Raw genomic sequence first — 16,484 nt, 5'->3', positions numbered from 1 at the left:
AATTTTACAGCACTCCTCCACATCTTTTAGCTCTTACATTCTTTTTGCTTCCTCTGCCATGCTATTCTCTGAGCCTTAGTTGGGGGGAGGGTGGGGTTGATATAGATGCCCCATTTAGGACTTAGAACTCCGTCTTGTACTCAGAACTTTGGTCAGTTATGTATCTCTCTGTTGACTGCTGCTCATTGCAAAGAGATTGAGAACAGCTGGTTCTATAGATATAACCATATGCATGTAGGAAACATTTTGAAAACATGACCATTTAGCAAAATAATAGTAGCAGGCTCTACCTTAGGCTCTGTGATTTCCCTAGTCATGGGCTTTTGGCCAGATTTTTAGTATTTGGCATGAAATCCCTCCTATGGAGCAGGCCTCATAGCCAATCAGAAAGTGGTTGGTTACCTCCACAAAGCCATGCCACTATTACACAATTGGGCACATCTTGCCTGGCAGGCTGCTATTGTAGACAGTAGGGTCCAACTCTGGGTAAGACAGTGTCTTTTCTCTCTCAGAAGTTTGTATAGCATCTTCCTGCACTGTGATAGCTAGCCAGCTTGGAGGAGGTTTACTCTTGGTTCAAGACTGATTTCTGTCTATATTCTATAGTCAAAGTATATGGTGTCTTCAGCAACAGAGTCTTACCATGTAGTATGGTAGATAATCAAAGGGAATGACGATACTTTGTATTGTTTTGGATATCTCTTGGGCCTCCTTGACCAATAACTCATCTCAGAAGAAGAGATGCAAATGACTATAAAACACTTTAAAAAGTGTTCTACATCCTCAGCCATCTGGGAAAGTGTCTTGGTTAGGGTTTCTATTGCTGTGCCGAGATACCATGACAACGGCAACCCTTTTTTTTCTCAGTATATGTTTTTATTTAAATTAGAAACGTGAATGTTTCACATGTCAGTCCCAGCTCCCTCTCCCACCCCTCCTCCCTTGTTCCTCCACCAGCCCCCCAACCCCCACCCAATCCCCACATCATTCCCCAGGGAGGGTGAGGTCCTCCTTGGGGGGGATCTCTAAATTCTGTCATTTCATCCTGGGCAGGACCTAAGCCCTTCCCCATGTGTCCAGGCTGAGAGAGCATCCCTCTATTTGGAATGGGCTCCCAAAGCTCATTCATAGACCATGGTAAACACTGATCTACTACCCAAGGCCCCAGTAATTTCTGTGGCCTCCTCTCTGGCACTACATTCATGGAGTCTGGGTCAGTCCCCTGTTGGCCTCTCAGCCATCAGTCTGAGATGCAAGAGCTCCCCCTTATCCTGTCAGCTGTCTTTGTGGGTTTCATCATCATGGTCTTGACCCCTTTGCTCATCACTCCTCCATCTCTGTCACTAGGTTCCAGGAGTTCAGTTCAGTGATTAGCTGTGGGTATCTGTCTCTGCTTCCATCAATCCCTGGATGAAGGTTCTAGGATGGCATATAGGGTAGTCACCAACACTATCATCAAGGAGGGGCTATTAGTGTTGTTTCTCTACTATTGCTTGTTTTGCCAGTTGGTGTTATCCTTGTAGATCTCTGGAGATCTCACTAGTGTCAGCTCTCTCCTCAAGCCTATAATGACTCAATCTATTATGGTATCTCTCATCCTGCTCTCCTCTATTCTTACCTCGACTCAACCTTCCTGCTCCCCCATGCCTTCTTCTCCCCTCCTCTTATCCCCCTCTCTTTTTCTTGGCTCTGTCTCCCCTCCCCCGATGTTCCCAATGTGCTCAGGAGATCTTGCCTCATTCCACTTCTCTGGGGTATCATCCATCTCTCTTGGGAACCTCCTTGTTTCCCAGACTCACTGGCACTGGGATTGCAGGCTGACACTCCCCTGATCCATATCTAAAATCCATATATGAGTGAGTACATACCATGTTTGTCTTTTTGTGTCTGGGTTACCTCATTCAGGAGGTTTATTCTAGTGCCATCCATTTGCCTGCAAATTTCAAGAATCCATTGTTTTTCTCTGCTGAGTAGTACTCCATTGTGTAAATGTACCACATTTTCTCTATCCACTCTTCAGTTGTGGGGCAGCTAGGTTGCTTCCAGGATCTAGCTATTACATATAATGCTGCTATGAACATAGTGGAACAAACATCCTTGTTGTGTGAATGGGCATCTTTTGGGTATATGCCTAAGAGTGGAATTGCTGGGTCTTGTGGTAGACTCAGACCCATTTTCCTGAGGAATCTCCATACTGATTTCCAAAGTGGCTGTACTAGTTGGCACTTCCACCAGCAGTGGAGGAGTGTTCCCCTTTCTCCACATCCTCTCCAGCATAAATTGTTGTTGGTGTTTTTGATTTTAGCCATTCTGACAGGAGTAAGATAGTATCTCAGAGTTGTTTTGGTTTGCATTTCCCTAATGGCTAATGATGTTGAGCACTTTCTCAAGTGTCTCTCAGCCATTTTATATCCTCAATTCAGAATTCTCTATTTAGTTCAGTCCTCCACTTCTTAATTGGATCCTTTGGTGTTTTGGAGACTTGCTTCTTGAGTTCTTTGTAAATTTTGGAGATCAGCCTTCTGTCAGATGTGGGCTTAGTGAATATCTTTTCTCAATCTTTGGGTTGCCTTTTTGTCTTGCTGACTGAGTCCTTTGCCTTACAGAAGCTTCTCAGTTTCAGGAGGTCCGGTTTATTAATTGTTGACCTCAGTGTCTGTGCTACTGGTGTTATGTTCAGGAAGCAGTCTCCTGTACCAATTTGTTCAAGGGTACCTCCCACTTTCTCTTCTAAGAGGTTCAGTGTGGCTGGATTTATGTTGAGGTCTTTGATCCATTTGGACTTAAGTTTTGAGCATGGCGATAGACATGGATCTATCTGCAGTCTTCTACATGCCAATATCCAGTTATGCCAGCACCATTTGTTGAAGATGCTAGCTTTTTTCCATTGTATAATTTTAGCTTCTTTGTAAAAAATCAGCTCTTCATAGGCTTGTGGATTAATCTTAGGGTTTTCAATTCAATTTCATTGGTCTACTTGTCTATTTTTGTGCCAATACCAAGCTGTTTTCAGGACTATAGCTCTATAATAGAGCTTGAAGTTAGGGATGGTGATGCCTCCAGACATTGCTTTGTTGAGCAGTGTTGTCTTGGCTATCCTGGGTTTTTTGTTTTTCTGTATAAAGCTGAGAATTGTTCTTTCAAGGTCTGTGAAGAATTGTGCTGGGATTTTGATGGGGATTGCATTGAGTCTGTAGATTGCTCTTGGCAGGATTGCCATTTTTACTACATTGATCCTACCTATCCAAGAGCATGGGAGATCTTTCCATTTCCTGGTGTCTTCTTTAATTTCTTTCTTTAAAGACTCAAATTCTTGTGATACATGTCTTTCATTTGTTTGGTTAGCTTTACCCCCAGGTATTTTATGTTGTTTGTGGCAATTGTAAAGGGTGATGTTTCTCTGATTTCTTTCTCAGCCCTTTTATTGTCTGTATACAGTAGGGCTACTGATTTTCTTGAGTTGATCTTGTATCCTGCTACGTTGCTGAAGGTGTTTATCAGCTGCAAGAGTTCCCTGGTAGAGTTTTGTGGGTCACTTATGTAAACTATCATATCATCTACAAATAGTGAAAGTTTGACCTCTTCCTTTCCAATTTGCCCTTAATCTCCTTTTGTTGTCTTATTGCTCTAGCTAGAACTTCAAGTACAATATTGAAGAGGTATGGGGAGAGGGGACAGCCTTGCCTTGTTCCTGATCTTAGAGGAATTGCCTTGAGTTTCTTTCCATTCAGTTTGATGTTGGCTGTTGGTTTGCTGTATATAACTTTTATGATGTTTAGGTATGTACCTGTTATCCCGGATCTCCCCAAGACCTTTATTATGAAGGGGTGTTGGATTTTATCAAAGGCTTTTTCAGAATCTAGTGAGATGATCATGTGATTTTTGTTTCTCAGTTTGTTTATACGGTGGATCACATTGATGGATTTTCATTTCTGATTTTGTTAATTTGCATGTTCATACTCTGCCTTTTGGTAAGCTTGAAAGGTTTGTCTGCCTTGTTGATTTTCTTGAAGAACCAACTCTTTGTTACATTGATTCTTTGTATCGTTTTCCTAGTTTTTACTTTATTGATTTCAGCCCTCAATTTAATTATTTCTTGGCGTCTGCTCCTCTGGGGTGAGTTTGCTTCCTCTTGTTCTAGAGCTTTCAGTTATGCTGTTAATTCTCTAGTGTGACTATTTTCCAGTTTCTTCATGTGGGCACTTAGCGCTATGAACTTTCCTCTTAGCACTGCTTTCAAAGTGTCCCATAAGTTTGCGTATGTTGTGTCTTCATTCTCATTGAATTTTAGGAAGTCTTTAATTTCTTTTTTATTTCTTCTTTGACCCAGGAATGGTGACCTAGTGTATTATTCAATTTCCATGAGTTTGTAGGGTTTATGCGGTTTGTGTTATTGTTGAATTCTAACTTTAAGGCATGATGGTCTGATAAGATACACAGAGTTATTCCAATTTTTTGTACCTGTTGAGGTTTGCTATGTAACAGCAACTCTTATAAAGAATACAGATTTAATTGGAGCTGGCTTACAGTTTTAGAGATTTAATCCATTGTCATCATGGCAAGAAGCCGGGAGACCTGGTCCTGGAGAAGGAGCTGAGAGTTCTACATCTTGATCCACAAGCAGCAGAAGGGGCTGTGTACCACACTGGGTATAGTTTGAACATATGAGATCTCAAAGCCCACCTCCACAATGATACACTTCCTCCAACAAGGCCACACCTCCTAATAGTGCCACTCCCAATGGACTAAGCAAGTCTATATATAGGGTACATTTTTAAATTTTTGTTTTTTATTTTTTTGTGCATTGGTGTTTATCCTGCATATCTGTTGTGCGAAGGTGTCAGATCCCCTGGAACTGGTCTTACAGACAGGTGTGAGCTGCCATGTGGGTGCTGGGGATTGAACCTGGGTCCTCTGAAAGAATAGCCAGGTGCTCTTAGCCACTGAGCCATCTCTCCAGGGTATGGAGGCCATTTAAACCACCACAGAAAGGCAAATTAGAACTGCTTTAAGATTCTGACTGTCTTAGGGTTGCTACTGATGTGAGAAAACACTATGACCAAAAGCAGCTTGGGGTGGGGGTGGGGGAAAGGATTTAGTTTGCTTATACTTCTCCATCACTGTTCATCATTGAAGGCAGTCAGGGCAGAAACCTGGAGGCAGGAACTGAAGCAAAACCCATGAAGGGACACTGCTTACTGGTTTGCTAATCATGGCTTGCTCAGCCCGATTTCTTATATAGCCCTGGGCCACTAGCCCAGGGGTAGCATGACCTATGATTGTCTAGGCCCTCCCCTATTAATCACTAACTAAGAAAATGCTACAGCCCTGCCTGCCCATAGCTTGATCTTACGGATCTATTTTCTCAATTAAGGTTCCCTCCTCTCTGACTTTAACTTGTGTCAAGTTGACATAAAAACTGTCTGGCACACCATCTTTAGCCCAGTCAGAATGGACATCATCAGTGATGTAAATGATAAAAGCAACAGCAAAGCAAAAGCAAAAAGCTAAAGTGGCTGCAGCAAAATAAGAGCTTTTGCAAACATATTGTTGGTGAGGTTGGAAACCAGTGGAAGTCAATCTGGAAAATTCTCAAAAAAATTAGAAACACAACTGCCATGTGACCCACAATACTGCTTTTGGGGTATATGCCCACTGGACTTAATGTCCTACCACAGAGACACGCATACATGTTCATTGCTGCAATGTTCACAATAGCTATGGAATCAACCCTGATGTCCATCATCAGATGAATAAATAAGAAAAATTTGGAGTTTATGCAATATTATAGAATAATATTACTCAGCTATAATGAAAAAAGAAATCATGAAAATTTTGGGTAAATGGGATAGGAACTGGAAAAATCGTACTGACTGATGTGACTCAGGCCAAGAAAAGACCTTACCCTCTCTCTCATGTGCATAGCTTACCTTCTAACTTGGGATTTGTGTTTAATTTGGAGCAAAAGTGGAAGCCAGGAAACAAGAAGGGTGCTTTTTGAGCTTGGGCTCATTAAGGGAAGGAGATAATAGATTGTAGGTAAAACGAAAGCAGAGAGGAGGAATCCTGGGGCCAGAAAGGACAGAAAGGCTTAAGTAGGGAGGGCACCGGGGTATGGGAGAAGCCAGGGGGCAGAGGGTAGGTAATCCAAAGGAAAAGTACATGAAAACTCATATGGCCACTTACTATCCCCCAGTGCAATTGAATGAAAAAATAATTGGAGGGATAGTAGAATACGTGGGGAAGGAGAAGGAGAAGGAGGGGGATATCAGGGGTTAAAGGATTGCCTATGGATGGGAGGGGCAATGGGGGAGAGGAGAAGGTAGTGGTAAGTTAATCAAAGTTAAGGGTGTATAAAAAAGCCTTGTGGAAATCTGCTAGTCAGTAAGCTAACTTTAAAAGACAACTTAAAACGTTAGGAAGGAATTACCGTGCATGGATGGACAGTGTTGCTCCCAGTATTATACATGGGCTATTAAATGAAAATCTCAGTACAGGGCAGAATGGAGGAGGTTTGAATGACTCCTACGTCTCGTTGGAAGTAAGTGTTAAAGGGTCCTGGAAATGGCTCAGTGTGTAAAGTGTTTGGTGTGGGAATATGAGGACCGGAAAGTGTTCAGATCGTCAGCACCCGAAGGAAATGCCTGGTGTGGTTCCTTGAGGGGGTGGTGGAGGCAAGTAGATTCCTAGAGCTCACTAACTAGTCAGTCCAGCTAATGGGTGAGCTCTGGGCTCACTGCGAGGCCCTGTCTAAAAGAATGGAGAGTGATGGAGGGAGACACACGGCGTTGACCTCTGGCCTCCATGGATGATAAAAGCTAGTTGAGCAGTGTATGCCTGTAGCCCAGCGTTGAGAGGGTAGAGACAATTAGATCCCTGGCCAACCAGTCTAGCCAATCAGTGAGCTTGAGAATGTGTGAGAGACCCTGTCTCAAAAATAAGGTGGAGGGAGATAGAGGAAGATACTCACAAACAGTCCACACACTGCCTACTTACCCACATACCCACACACATGTGCACCCCCCCCCCACAAATGCAAGAGAAGGAAGTTGCACGGGCGAACACACTTGTGAGTTGCTTAGCATCATCATCGACACAAGCACAGCTTCTTGGACTACTGTTCTCAAGTTTTTCACCTTCTCTTGCTGATGCAGGATGCCCTGGTCCCTTACTCCCAGGTCAGTTGTGGGATCTGAAGGTCTGTGAGAATCACTGATCCACTCTGCTTCTGGCTGATAAAGGAAAGGTTCTGTCTGGAGGAAGTGTGAGACTCCCAGTTTCTGCCCACTCGGTTCCTCCACTGCACAGTGTCCCTCCTAACACCGAATGACCTTTTTGACGCATAGTGATACGACCTCTGCCCAGAATGGACCCCAGTGTATCATGGGTCTCAGCTTTGTCTTGTTAACACGCCTGACCGTGAAACAGCAAGTCTTGTGCTTCCCTGGCAGAGGGTATTTTGTTTCAGAGCATTGATTGTTTGAAATGCAGTTTCTCTAGCTCACTGCCAGAGCTGGTGTTTGAAGTACATATGAGCACCTTCCTGATGGCCTTGTGTACTAGTGAGGGCTCTCCACAGAAGCAATGGAGTGCTGTCTCCTCAAGGCGTGTGTGTGTGTGTGTGTGTGTGTGTGTGTGTGTGTGTGTGTGTGTGTGTGTGTGTGAAAGAGAGAGAGGAGGGGGGCAGGGAGGCTCGGATCTGATGGTATGGGTGTTTTGGTCTTTTTTTTAAAAAAAAACTTTTTATTTGTTGTGAATTTCACATCATACACTCGATCCCATTCATCACCCCGTCCCTTGGTATCTGTCATCTACCCTTGCAACCTCCACCCCTCAAATAAAATAAAATTTAAGAGAAAGGGGGAAAAAAAAGAAAAATCTCTGTGGAAGCTATGTGTGACACAGTAAGTCACACAGTATACCCTTTAGTCCATGGTACAACAGGGCTGACCCTCAGTAGCTTAGTTTATTTGAAGAAGAAGTAAGCACTAACTGGTGATTATACAATGACGCTAACAGTCTTGATAGTACTTAAAGCTGCTTAACTCCAAGCCAAATGCCCTTACAGAGAACTGTGTCCACCTGTCTGTCTTAGTCTTACCAGTGACTCTGGGAGCAAACTGTTCAAAAGCAACGGTGATTATCTCTCCACCTTCGCTACCCAAAAGGAAGGTGATCTTTACATTCTGTTCTAAGCGGGATATCTGCCGGAGTCTTCTCTTGTGCCTGGCCGCCTTGATCGAGGGACTGCTAATGGAGCTGACTCCTCCTACCTCACCTTCTTTATTCTGAGTTAGGCTCTTAGGGGAGCACAGGCTAATCTTCAGCTTGCATAGCGATCCTGATCCACCCGCCTCTGTGTCCGAGTTTTGGGATTACGAGGTGTGCAGTGCTGTGACTGGCTGGAGCAGCCTTTCCATACACAGGCTGTCAGGATGTCCCAGCTGCTTTTCATACCTTGCAGAAATTACAATACAGTTGCAAGAAAGGCTGGTGCTGAATCCACAGAGCTCTGGTTCAGGAGGGCTTCCGCCAGCCAAGACCACTCTGGGCAATGTGCATTGTGTCTGGAAGACTCCAGGAAAGACAATCCCGGATGCTGCTTGCCCACCTCACGGCTGTTCTCACTCAGGTTAGGAGGGGAAAGCACTCCCCACAGCTATTCAGCTGGCAGTCTACAATCGCTCTCATGTGAAGCCTGTGGCTAGTTTCTGAGGACTGTGATCAGTAATATGGAAGGACCAGTTGGCAGAATTATAATCAGTGTGCAAGTGTGCCATGCTTTTCTTCTGCCCGTTTAAGCAGGTTGTTTCCTGCTGCTTTGGGGGCTGGTCTGGGACTCTTTCTCCTGTATGTCCCCGTCACATTTCAACATTAGGCCCAGGAAATTAAAGGCTTCTTTCAAATGGTCTTTTATTGCTAGTGGGCTGGGCTGGTTGCAGCTGTCCACTCAGAGGCAGCAAGAAGGCAGTTGTGGGATTTCAGAGGGTGGCCTGGAGCAGACACTATAGAAAACTGAGGCTACTGAAGATGAGAAGATAGGAAGGCCAAAATTCCACTTCCCCTGAGAGCTGTCCAGGATTAAAAGCTGATGGTCCCAACACCTAATACTCAGGAGTGGCAGCATCAGTTGAGTACCAGGCTGCTGCCAATCAAAGCTCAGGGCTTTGAAAGCTTGCGGCCACAGCCTCTGGTTCTTGTGGGAGCCTAGAGCTGCAAGCTACTGGTTCTGCAAGCCCAGCAGCCTCGGGCGCTCAAGATGCCATTATGTCAAGGTGGCTAGCCGTGTCCCGTTGGTTTAATGTCTTGCCATCAGGCTTGGCATTTGCACCATCCTAATTTTGGAATCCAGGTAGACACATCTGTGCCCATGAACATACCTGTGAGGACATCTGGGAGGAAAAATTACTCTGCAGCGAGGCTTCAGGTTGCTACATTTTGTTGCTAGGTTCTTACTTGCTGGGCTCTTCCCTCTGTGCTGTTGCATGACACCTTGGGAGGAGGGGATACACACACACACACACACACACACACACACACACACACACACACACAGATGCCTGTTTGCCCCAGGTAGGGCCCCAACAACAGACAGAAGGAATTGTTTTATGTAAGTCTACCTTGGTGACCAATGAATTTATTAGAGTTACTTAGAGGAACATGGGTGATTTAGAGGCAGCTGCACCATGGAAGAGCCCATTCCACGTTGCATGTCTGGAGTTCCCTGCAGCTTGTAGGCATCAACACCACAGAAGTGCCCCCGACCTCCAGCAATTGTTCCCTGCGTATGTAATTTGGGGAAGGAGCCACTGTCTTGTAGCTTTCCCCAGCCTTCCTCCTTCCCTCCTTAAGAAATGTTTCAATTTAGAGAAAACAGCCTCATACCTTAAAGACCCGGAGGGGCAGGCACTATAGATCGCATAGGTTGATTTATGCTAGAGGTATGTGCTAAAATTTGCTATGTAAATGACGTGACAGCTTAGTAAGTCCTATTTTTGGCAACTCATAGTAGGTAAGCCAAGAGCATGTTGCTGTTCCTAAGACATTTTTAGAGGACCTAAAAGTGAGTTTCTGTTTTGATGCTTTTTGGGAACTTGAATGAGTTTCTCTTGGCAAGAGGGAAAAAGATCTGCCGGTGTCTTTGACAAGTGGTCTCGGGAACAGCTCGCCATCTGCAGGAAGGCTCTTCAGTGCCCCACTTAGGACGTTTGGATTGGCTGCGCTTTCACAGAGCGCATCCTTAAGAGGAGGCTGGCAGAAAATGCAAAGCATTGGGGACAGACCCAAGACCACAGAGGAGCAGGCTGAGGGGGCATCGGTGATCATCGGAAGAGGTCTTTCCTTGGGTGGCATCCTGCGTCTTCCAGACACTCCCTGAAGAATATTGCAGTCTCATGCAGGGAGTCATATGCTGGGGGCTCCTGTCAAACCTCTTTTCCTGTGACCACCTTGCCCCTCGGCCATATCATCCATCAGGAACAGTGTAGTAGTGTAGCCCTCACCATGGACTCATTTTCACAAATCCCAGTCTTAGGAGAGAGGCTGGAGCACGTGTGATTTCTGTATTTGTCATTATCAACTCTAACTAACTTATGTCGAGAGCCTCCTGTATGTGGGCTTGTTAAGGACATCCGTGGCCTCAGCGACCATCCCTACTCACCTTTGAGGAAGGTGGCTCCCATCCCAGTTTACTTACCAGGAAAGTGAGGGAACCTCACTTAACTAGCATGTGTCTGAGCTTTGTCCCAGATCCCACAGGGTAGTGCTTGCACCTCCAGCCAGGCTGTCCTTCTCTTTCCCCAGAGAATGATTTGATCTTTGTTCACTGTGCATTGCTTTGCATGAATTTTATCTTTTTAAACTGTCACATTTGAACTGTATTTCTCTCAGTTATTGAGTTGTTGGTGCTCAGATAGCTCTGCTTTGGGAAGGTAGGAAGGGCTAGGATGTTGGTAACTCAACCCTATGGACACTGTAGACACCTGGGTCTCTCCCCCCACCCCCGTGTGTGTGTGTGTGTGTGTGTGTGTGTGTGTGTGTGTGTGTGTGTATCTGTGTGGTATGTTTACATATATGTGTGTGTGTGTATCTGTGGAGTGTGTGGGTGTATATGAATGTACCTGTGGGGTGTGTGTATATGTGTGTGTGTGTATATCTATATACTACATACATGTATTGTGTGTGTATGTGTGTATCTGTGGGGTAGGTATATGTATATGTATGTATGGATGTATCTGTGGGGTATGTGTCTGTGTTTGCATGAATGTCCATTGTGGGTTCTTCCTCAATGTCTAGTTTGTGAGGCAGGCTTTCTTGCTGAACTGGGAGCTTACTTGGGCTAGTCCAGCTAGCCATCTTGTTCCAAGGATTCTGTGTCTGGCTTCTGAGTGCTGAAATTTCAGGAGGGCCATTATAACCATCTGGCATTTGACTTTTCTCTTGCAGCTGAGGGTAAGCACTGGAGAGTCAAACTCTGGTCTCCATGCTTACACAGCAAGTGCTGTGCCCCTAGGCGTCTCTCTAGCCCCCAGCTTCCGGGACCTTAACCAAGTCTTCTTGGTATGGCTGCAGCACCTGTCTGGAGGTGGTGGCAAGCTTTGTCTGCAGATGTCAGGGAGTGAACCTGTCTCGGCACAAGCTGCTCCACCAGCGTCTCTCACAGGCATGGTCTCCTCATGAATGTGCTTCTCCTCCTCCAGGCTGGGAAAGAGGCTGAAGAAGACCCGCAAGTATGACATCATCACCACTCCTGCTGAGCGCGTGGAGATGGCCCCACTGAACGAGGAAGACGACGAGGATGAGGACGCCACAGTATTTGACATCAAGTATAGGTGTGTGCTGGAGATAGAGGCTTCCTACCGGGCTGTGTCTGGTAGGATGGTTCAGCCACAGTGTCCTTGTGCTCTTATTAAGTGTTAGGCTTTGAGATGTTCTTACTGTGGTGGGACCTGTTGCCATCACTGCCTTGGTAACAGTACCCCGGAGTCCAGAAGAGCAGGGCTGGTAAGTTAAAAAAAAAGTCTGCATTATCATGGTTGCTTTCTGACATATAGCTTCAGAAACAGAGTTTGTTAGTGAATCACTTTTGAATTTTATTTGTGTGTGTGTGTATGTGAGAGAAAGAGAGAGAGAATGAGGGAGAGAGAACCAAGACAGACAGACAGAGGTTTCTCTCTGTAGACCCAGCTGTCCTAGAACTTTCTTTGTAGACCAGAATGGCCTTGAACTCAAGAGATCCTCCTGCCTCTGCCTCCCAAGTGCTGGGATTAAAGGTGTGTGCACCACACTTGGCACACTTATATTTTATAAAGAACAATCACACATTGAAACTGATTCTAGACATCAGAGTAGGAAGAAACCCATGACCTATATTTTTTCAGGGAAAGAGTGAAGTCAGCTAGTAATATTCAGTTACACTGCAAAATAATACATACATATGTAGTGTTATTAATGATTGTATTGGTTTTATTGCTAAGCCATTTACCCATCTCACAGTCAGTACATGGAAACAAAAGAGAAAATCATGTAATTTCAAAAGGTATTCCCACTTCAAAAGGTGTAGAGAGGTGTGTGTGTGTGTGTGTGTGTGTGTGTGTGTGTGTGTGTGCATGTGCCACAGTACATGTATGTGGAGGTTAGAGGACAACTTTATGGCATTTGTTCTCCCCTTATACCTTACGTTAGTTTCCTGGGTCAAGCTCAGGTCGTCAGGCTTGCATAGCAAGCTCCTCTACTTCTACCAGGCCATGTTGCCAGACCTCACTGTTATTTTTTATTTTTATTTTATGTTTGAGACAGTGTCACATAACCTGGGCTGTCCTGGAACTTGCTGTGTAGAACTCACGGCGATTCTCTTGCCTCGGCCTCCTGAGTGTTGGAATTACCGGTGTGCATAACCATACTGTGCTCCCAAACTTTCATTACTATTTACAGTAGGAAGGGTCTGAGTGCTCCCGCAGGCCTGTGGCACATTGTGCAATATGGAACCTTAATGGAGTGGATTATTCGTACTACTGCTGTATATATGCATGCGTGCATGCGTGCAGGCATGCATGTATTGTGCTTGCACACAGACAGGCACATGCCACTGAGTATATTTGGAGGCAGAGAGTAACTTTCTGGAGTTGATTTCCTCCTCCTGTTATGTGGATTTTGGGGATCAAACTCAGTTTGTCAGACATAGCAGCACATGCCTCTACCCACTGAGCCATCTTGCCAGCCCCTGTCCTGTTTTTATTTTCTTGATTCAGAGCCACTGTTAGAATCTTTCATATTAGGTGTGATGGTTAATATTGACTGTTAGCTTGACAGGCTCCAGAATCTCCATGGAGACAGATCTCTTGCCGAGTCAGTGAGGGGGTCTCTAGACAGTGCTATCAAGAGAAGGAGACCTACCTTGAGTGTGGTCAGCACCATCTGGTGGTGGGGGGTCCTAGACTGGGTAAAAGGGAGGAGCTGAGTCGAGCACCAGTGTTGCACCTCTCTGCTTCTGACGGTGAATGCCGTGTGGCCAGCTGCTCTCTGCTGTGATGGACTGTACCCTCAAACCATGAACCAAACCAACTCTCTTCCTTTAGTTGCTGTCCTAGTTAGGGTCTCCAGTGCTCTGATAACACACCGATCAAAAACAACCTGGGGAGGAAAGGGTTTATGTCATTTTACAGCGTACAGTTCATTAGCCAGTGAAGTCCGGGCAGGAACGAAAGCAGAGGCCATGGAGGGGCGCTGCTCACTGACTTGCTCCTCATAGCTTGCTTAGCCTGCTTTCTTATAGAACCCAGGACCACCAGCCTAGGGGTAGCACCACCCACAGTGAGCTGGACTCTCCCATATATATGCACACATGCTGTGGCATGTATGTGGAGGTGGTATGACACTTTGCAGGAGTTAGTTCTCTCATTCTACCATGTGGGTCTCTTTGGTTTGAATGAGAATGGCCCTCATAGGCTCATGTGTGTCTTCAGTGGGTGGAACTGTTTGGGAAGGATGAGGAGGTGTGGCCTTGCTGGAGGTGCCTCACTGGGGGGCGGGTCAGCTTTTAAGTTTCAAAAGTCCATACCAGACCCAGTCAGCTCTCTATCTGCCTTGTGCTTGTGGATCAGAAGTGATGGTAGTAGCTTCGCTGTCTTACTACTGGTCTTTAAAAGGGTATGCATTCAATTTTTGACCACAGAGTGAGGTTTGCTGTTGGATTGCCACATGGAGCTTTCCTCTATCTTTGTGTGTTACCTCTGAATTTTATTCCTTTCTCTAGCTCTGCTGAGCAGGTCATACCTTTTTCCTTTAACCCATTGTGGTGGTGAATCTACATTCATTAGGTTTCTAATATACAGTCAGATCATTGTTCTGGAGTTAAGAGAGCTTGGCCATGTGTTACCTTTCTGTGTGCATTGTACTGTATGTGCAAGACTTCCTTCTCCTCCCCTCTAGGGGACGGCGACTGGCCTATTGTTTTCTGTTTTTAGTTTGTCTGTCAGGCTCTGGTAAACGCTATGCTGGCCTCATAAAATGAGGAGGGTAGTGTGTTTCCTCATTTTCCTTCTCTGGACTGGCTGAAATCAGATTGGAACCGTTTGTTTCCTAAGTGTTTAGTAGAGCATACTAAAAACTGGCCGCACCTCAGGCTGTCTGCATGCAACTTTTAGGATCAGTGACATTCACTACTTGAATAGTTCCAAGAATATTCGGTCTTTATTTTTTTCTTGGGTCAGTTTTGATCAGAAGTAGTTTTGGAGCATTTTGTCCATTTCTGATAAAGTTTACAAACCTGTTTTTGTGTGCTGTTTCCAACATTCTTCTTCTTCTTTAAGTTTGTAAATGTTTGTAATGTGAGTAGCCGTGGCCTTTCTTTGCTTTTTAAAAAGACAGGGTCTTCAGCTCAGTGTTTAGCTGTGGGAGTCTGCCTTTGCTTCCATCAGCCATTGAATGAAGGTTTTGTTTCCCAGACTCTCTGGCAGTAGGATTGTAGGCTGGCACTCCCCAGATCTATGTCTAAAATCCATATATGAGAGAGTACATACCATGTTTGTCTTTTTGTGACTGGGTTACCTCATTCAGGATGGTTTCCTCTAGTGCCTTCAATTTGCCTGCAAATTTCAGGATTCCATTTTTTTTATGCTGACTAGTACTCCATTGTGTAAATGTACCAATTTTTTTCTATCTACTCCTCATTTGAGGGGCACGTAGGTTGCTTCCAGGTCCTCGCTATTACAAATAATGCTGCTATGAACATAGTGGAACAGACATCCTTGTTGTATGAATGGGCATCTTTTGGATATGCCTAAGAGTGGAATTTCTGGGTCTTGTGCTAGGCTTATTCCTATTTTTCTGAGGAATCTCCATACTGATTTCCATAGTGGCTGTACAAGTTGGCACTCCCATCAGCAGTGGAGGAGTGTTCCCCTTTCACCACATCCTCTCCAGCATAAACTGTCATTGGTGTTTATGATTTTAGCCATTTTGATGAGAGTTAGATGGTATCTCAGAGTTGTTTTGATTTGCATTTCCCTGATGGCTAGGGATGTTGAGCACTTTCTCAAGTGCCTGTCAGCCATTTTAGACTCCTCTATTGAAAATTCTCTATTTAGTTTTGCAGCCCACTTTTTAATTGGATCCTTTGGTGTTTTAGAGACTTGCTTCTTGAGTTTTTTTTGTAAATTTTGGAGATCAGCCCTCTGTCAGATGTGGGGTTAGTGAATATCTTTTCCCATTCTGTGGGCTGCCTTTTTGTCTTGTTGACTGTGTCCTTTGCCTTACAGAAGCTTCTCAGTTTCAGGAGGTCCCATGTATTAGTTGTTGACCTCAGTGTCTGTGTTACTGGTGTTATGTTCAGGAAGCAGTCTCCTGTACCAATTCGTTCAAGGGTACCTCCCGCTTTCTCTTCTAAGAGGTTCAGTGTGGCTGGATTTATGTTGAGGTCTTTGATCCATTTGGACTTAAGTTTTGTGCATGGTGATAAACATGGATCGATCCGTATTCTTCTACATGTCAGCCTCCAGTTATGCCAGCACCATTTGTTGAAAATGCTTTCTTTTTTTCCATTGTATACTTTTAGCTTCTTTGTCGAAGATCAGATGTTCATACATGTATGGGTTAATATCAGGGTGTTCAATTTGATTCTATTGGTCTAACTGTCTATTTTTGTGCCAATACCAAGCTGTTTTCAGGACTACAGCTCTATATTAGAGCTTGAGGTCAGAGATGGTGATGCCTCCGGACATTGCCTTGTTGAACAGGGTTGTTTTGGCTATCCTGGGTCTTTTGTTTTTCCATACAAAATTGATTATTGTTCTTTCAAGGTCGGTGAAGAATTTTGCTGGTATTTTGATGGGGATTGCATTGAATCTGTAGATTGCTTTTGTCAGGATTGCCATTTTTACTACATTGATCCTATCTATCCAAGAGCATGGGAGATCTTTCCGCTGTCTGAGGGCTTCTTTAATTTCTTTCTTTAAAGACTCAAAGTTCTTGCAATACAGGTCTTT

General features: G+C 44.7%; 1 protein-coding gene across 1 annotated transcript in view; it reads left to right on the top strand.

The window, feature by feature from the left end:
• The window catches only part of Fam174b (family with sequence similarity 174 member B), a 40,325-nt gene that overhangs the window by 16,746 nt on the left and 7,095 nt on the right, over positions 1-16,484 (top strand). The window contains exon 2 of the mRNA XM_013124001.3: positions 11,700-11,831. Within this exon, the coding sequence (XP_012979455.1) occupies positions 11,700-11,831 (132 nt within the window). The remainder of the gene's footprint in view (positions 1-11,699; positions 11,832-16,484) is intronic.

This window comes from Mesocricetus auratus, unplaced genomic scaffold, assembly GCF_017639785.1.
Source record: "Mesocricetus auratus isolate SY011 unplaced genomic scaffold, BCM_Maur_2.0 Super-Scaffold_4256, whole genome shotgun sequence".
Lineage (NCBI taxonomy): Eukaryota > Metazoa > Chordata > Mammalia > Rodentia > Cricetidae > Mesocricetus > Mesocricetus auratus.
This window is presented reverse-complemented; position numbering and strand designations above follow the sequence as displayed.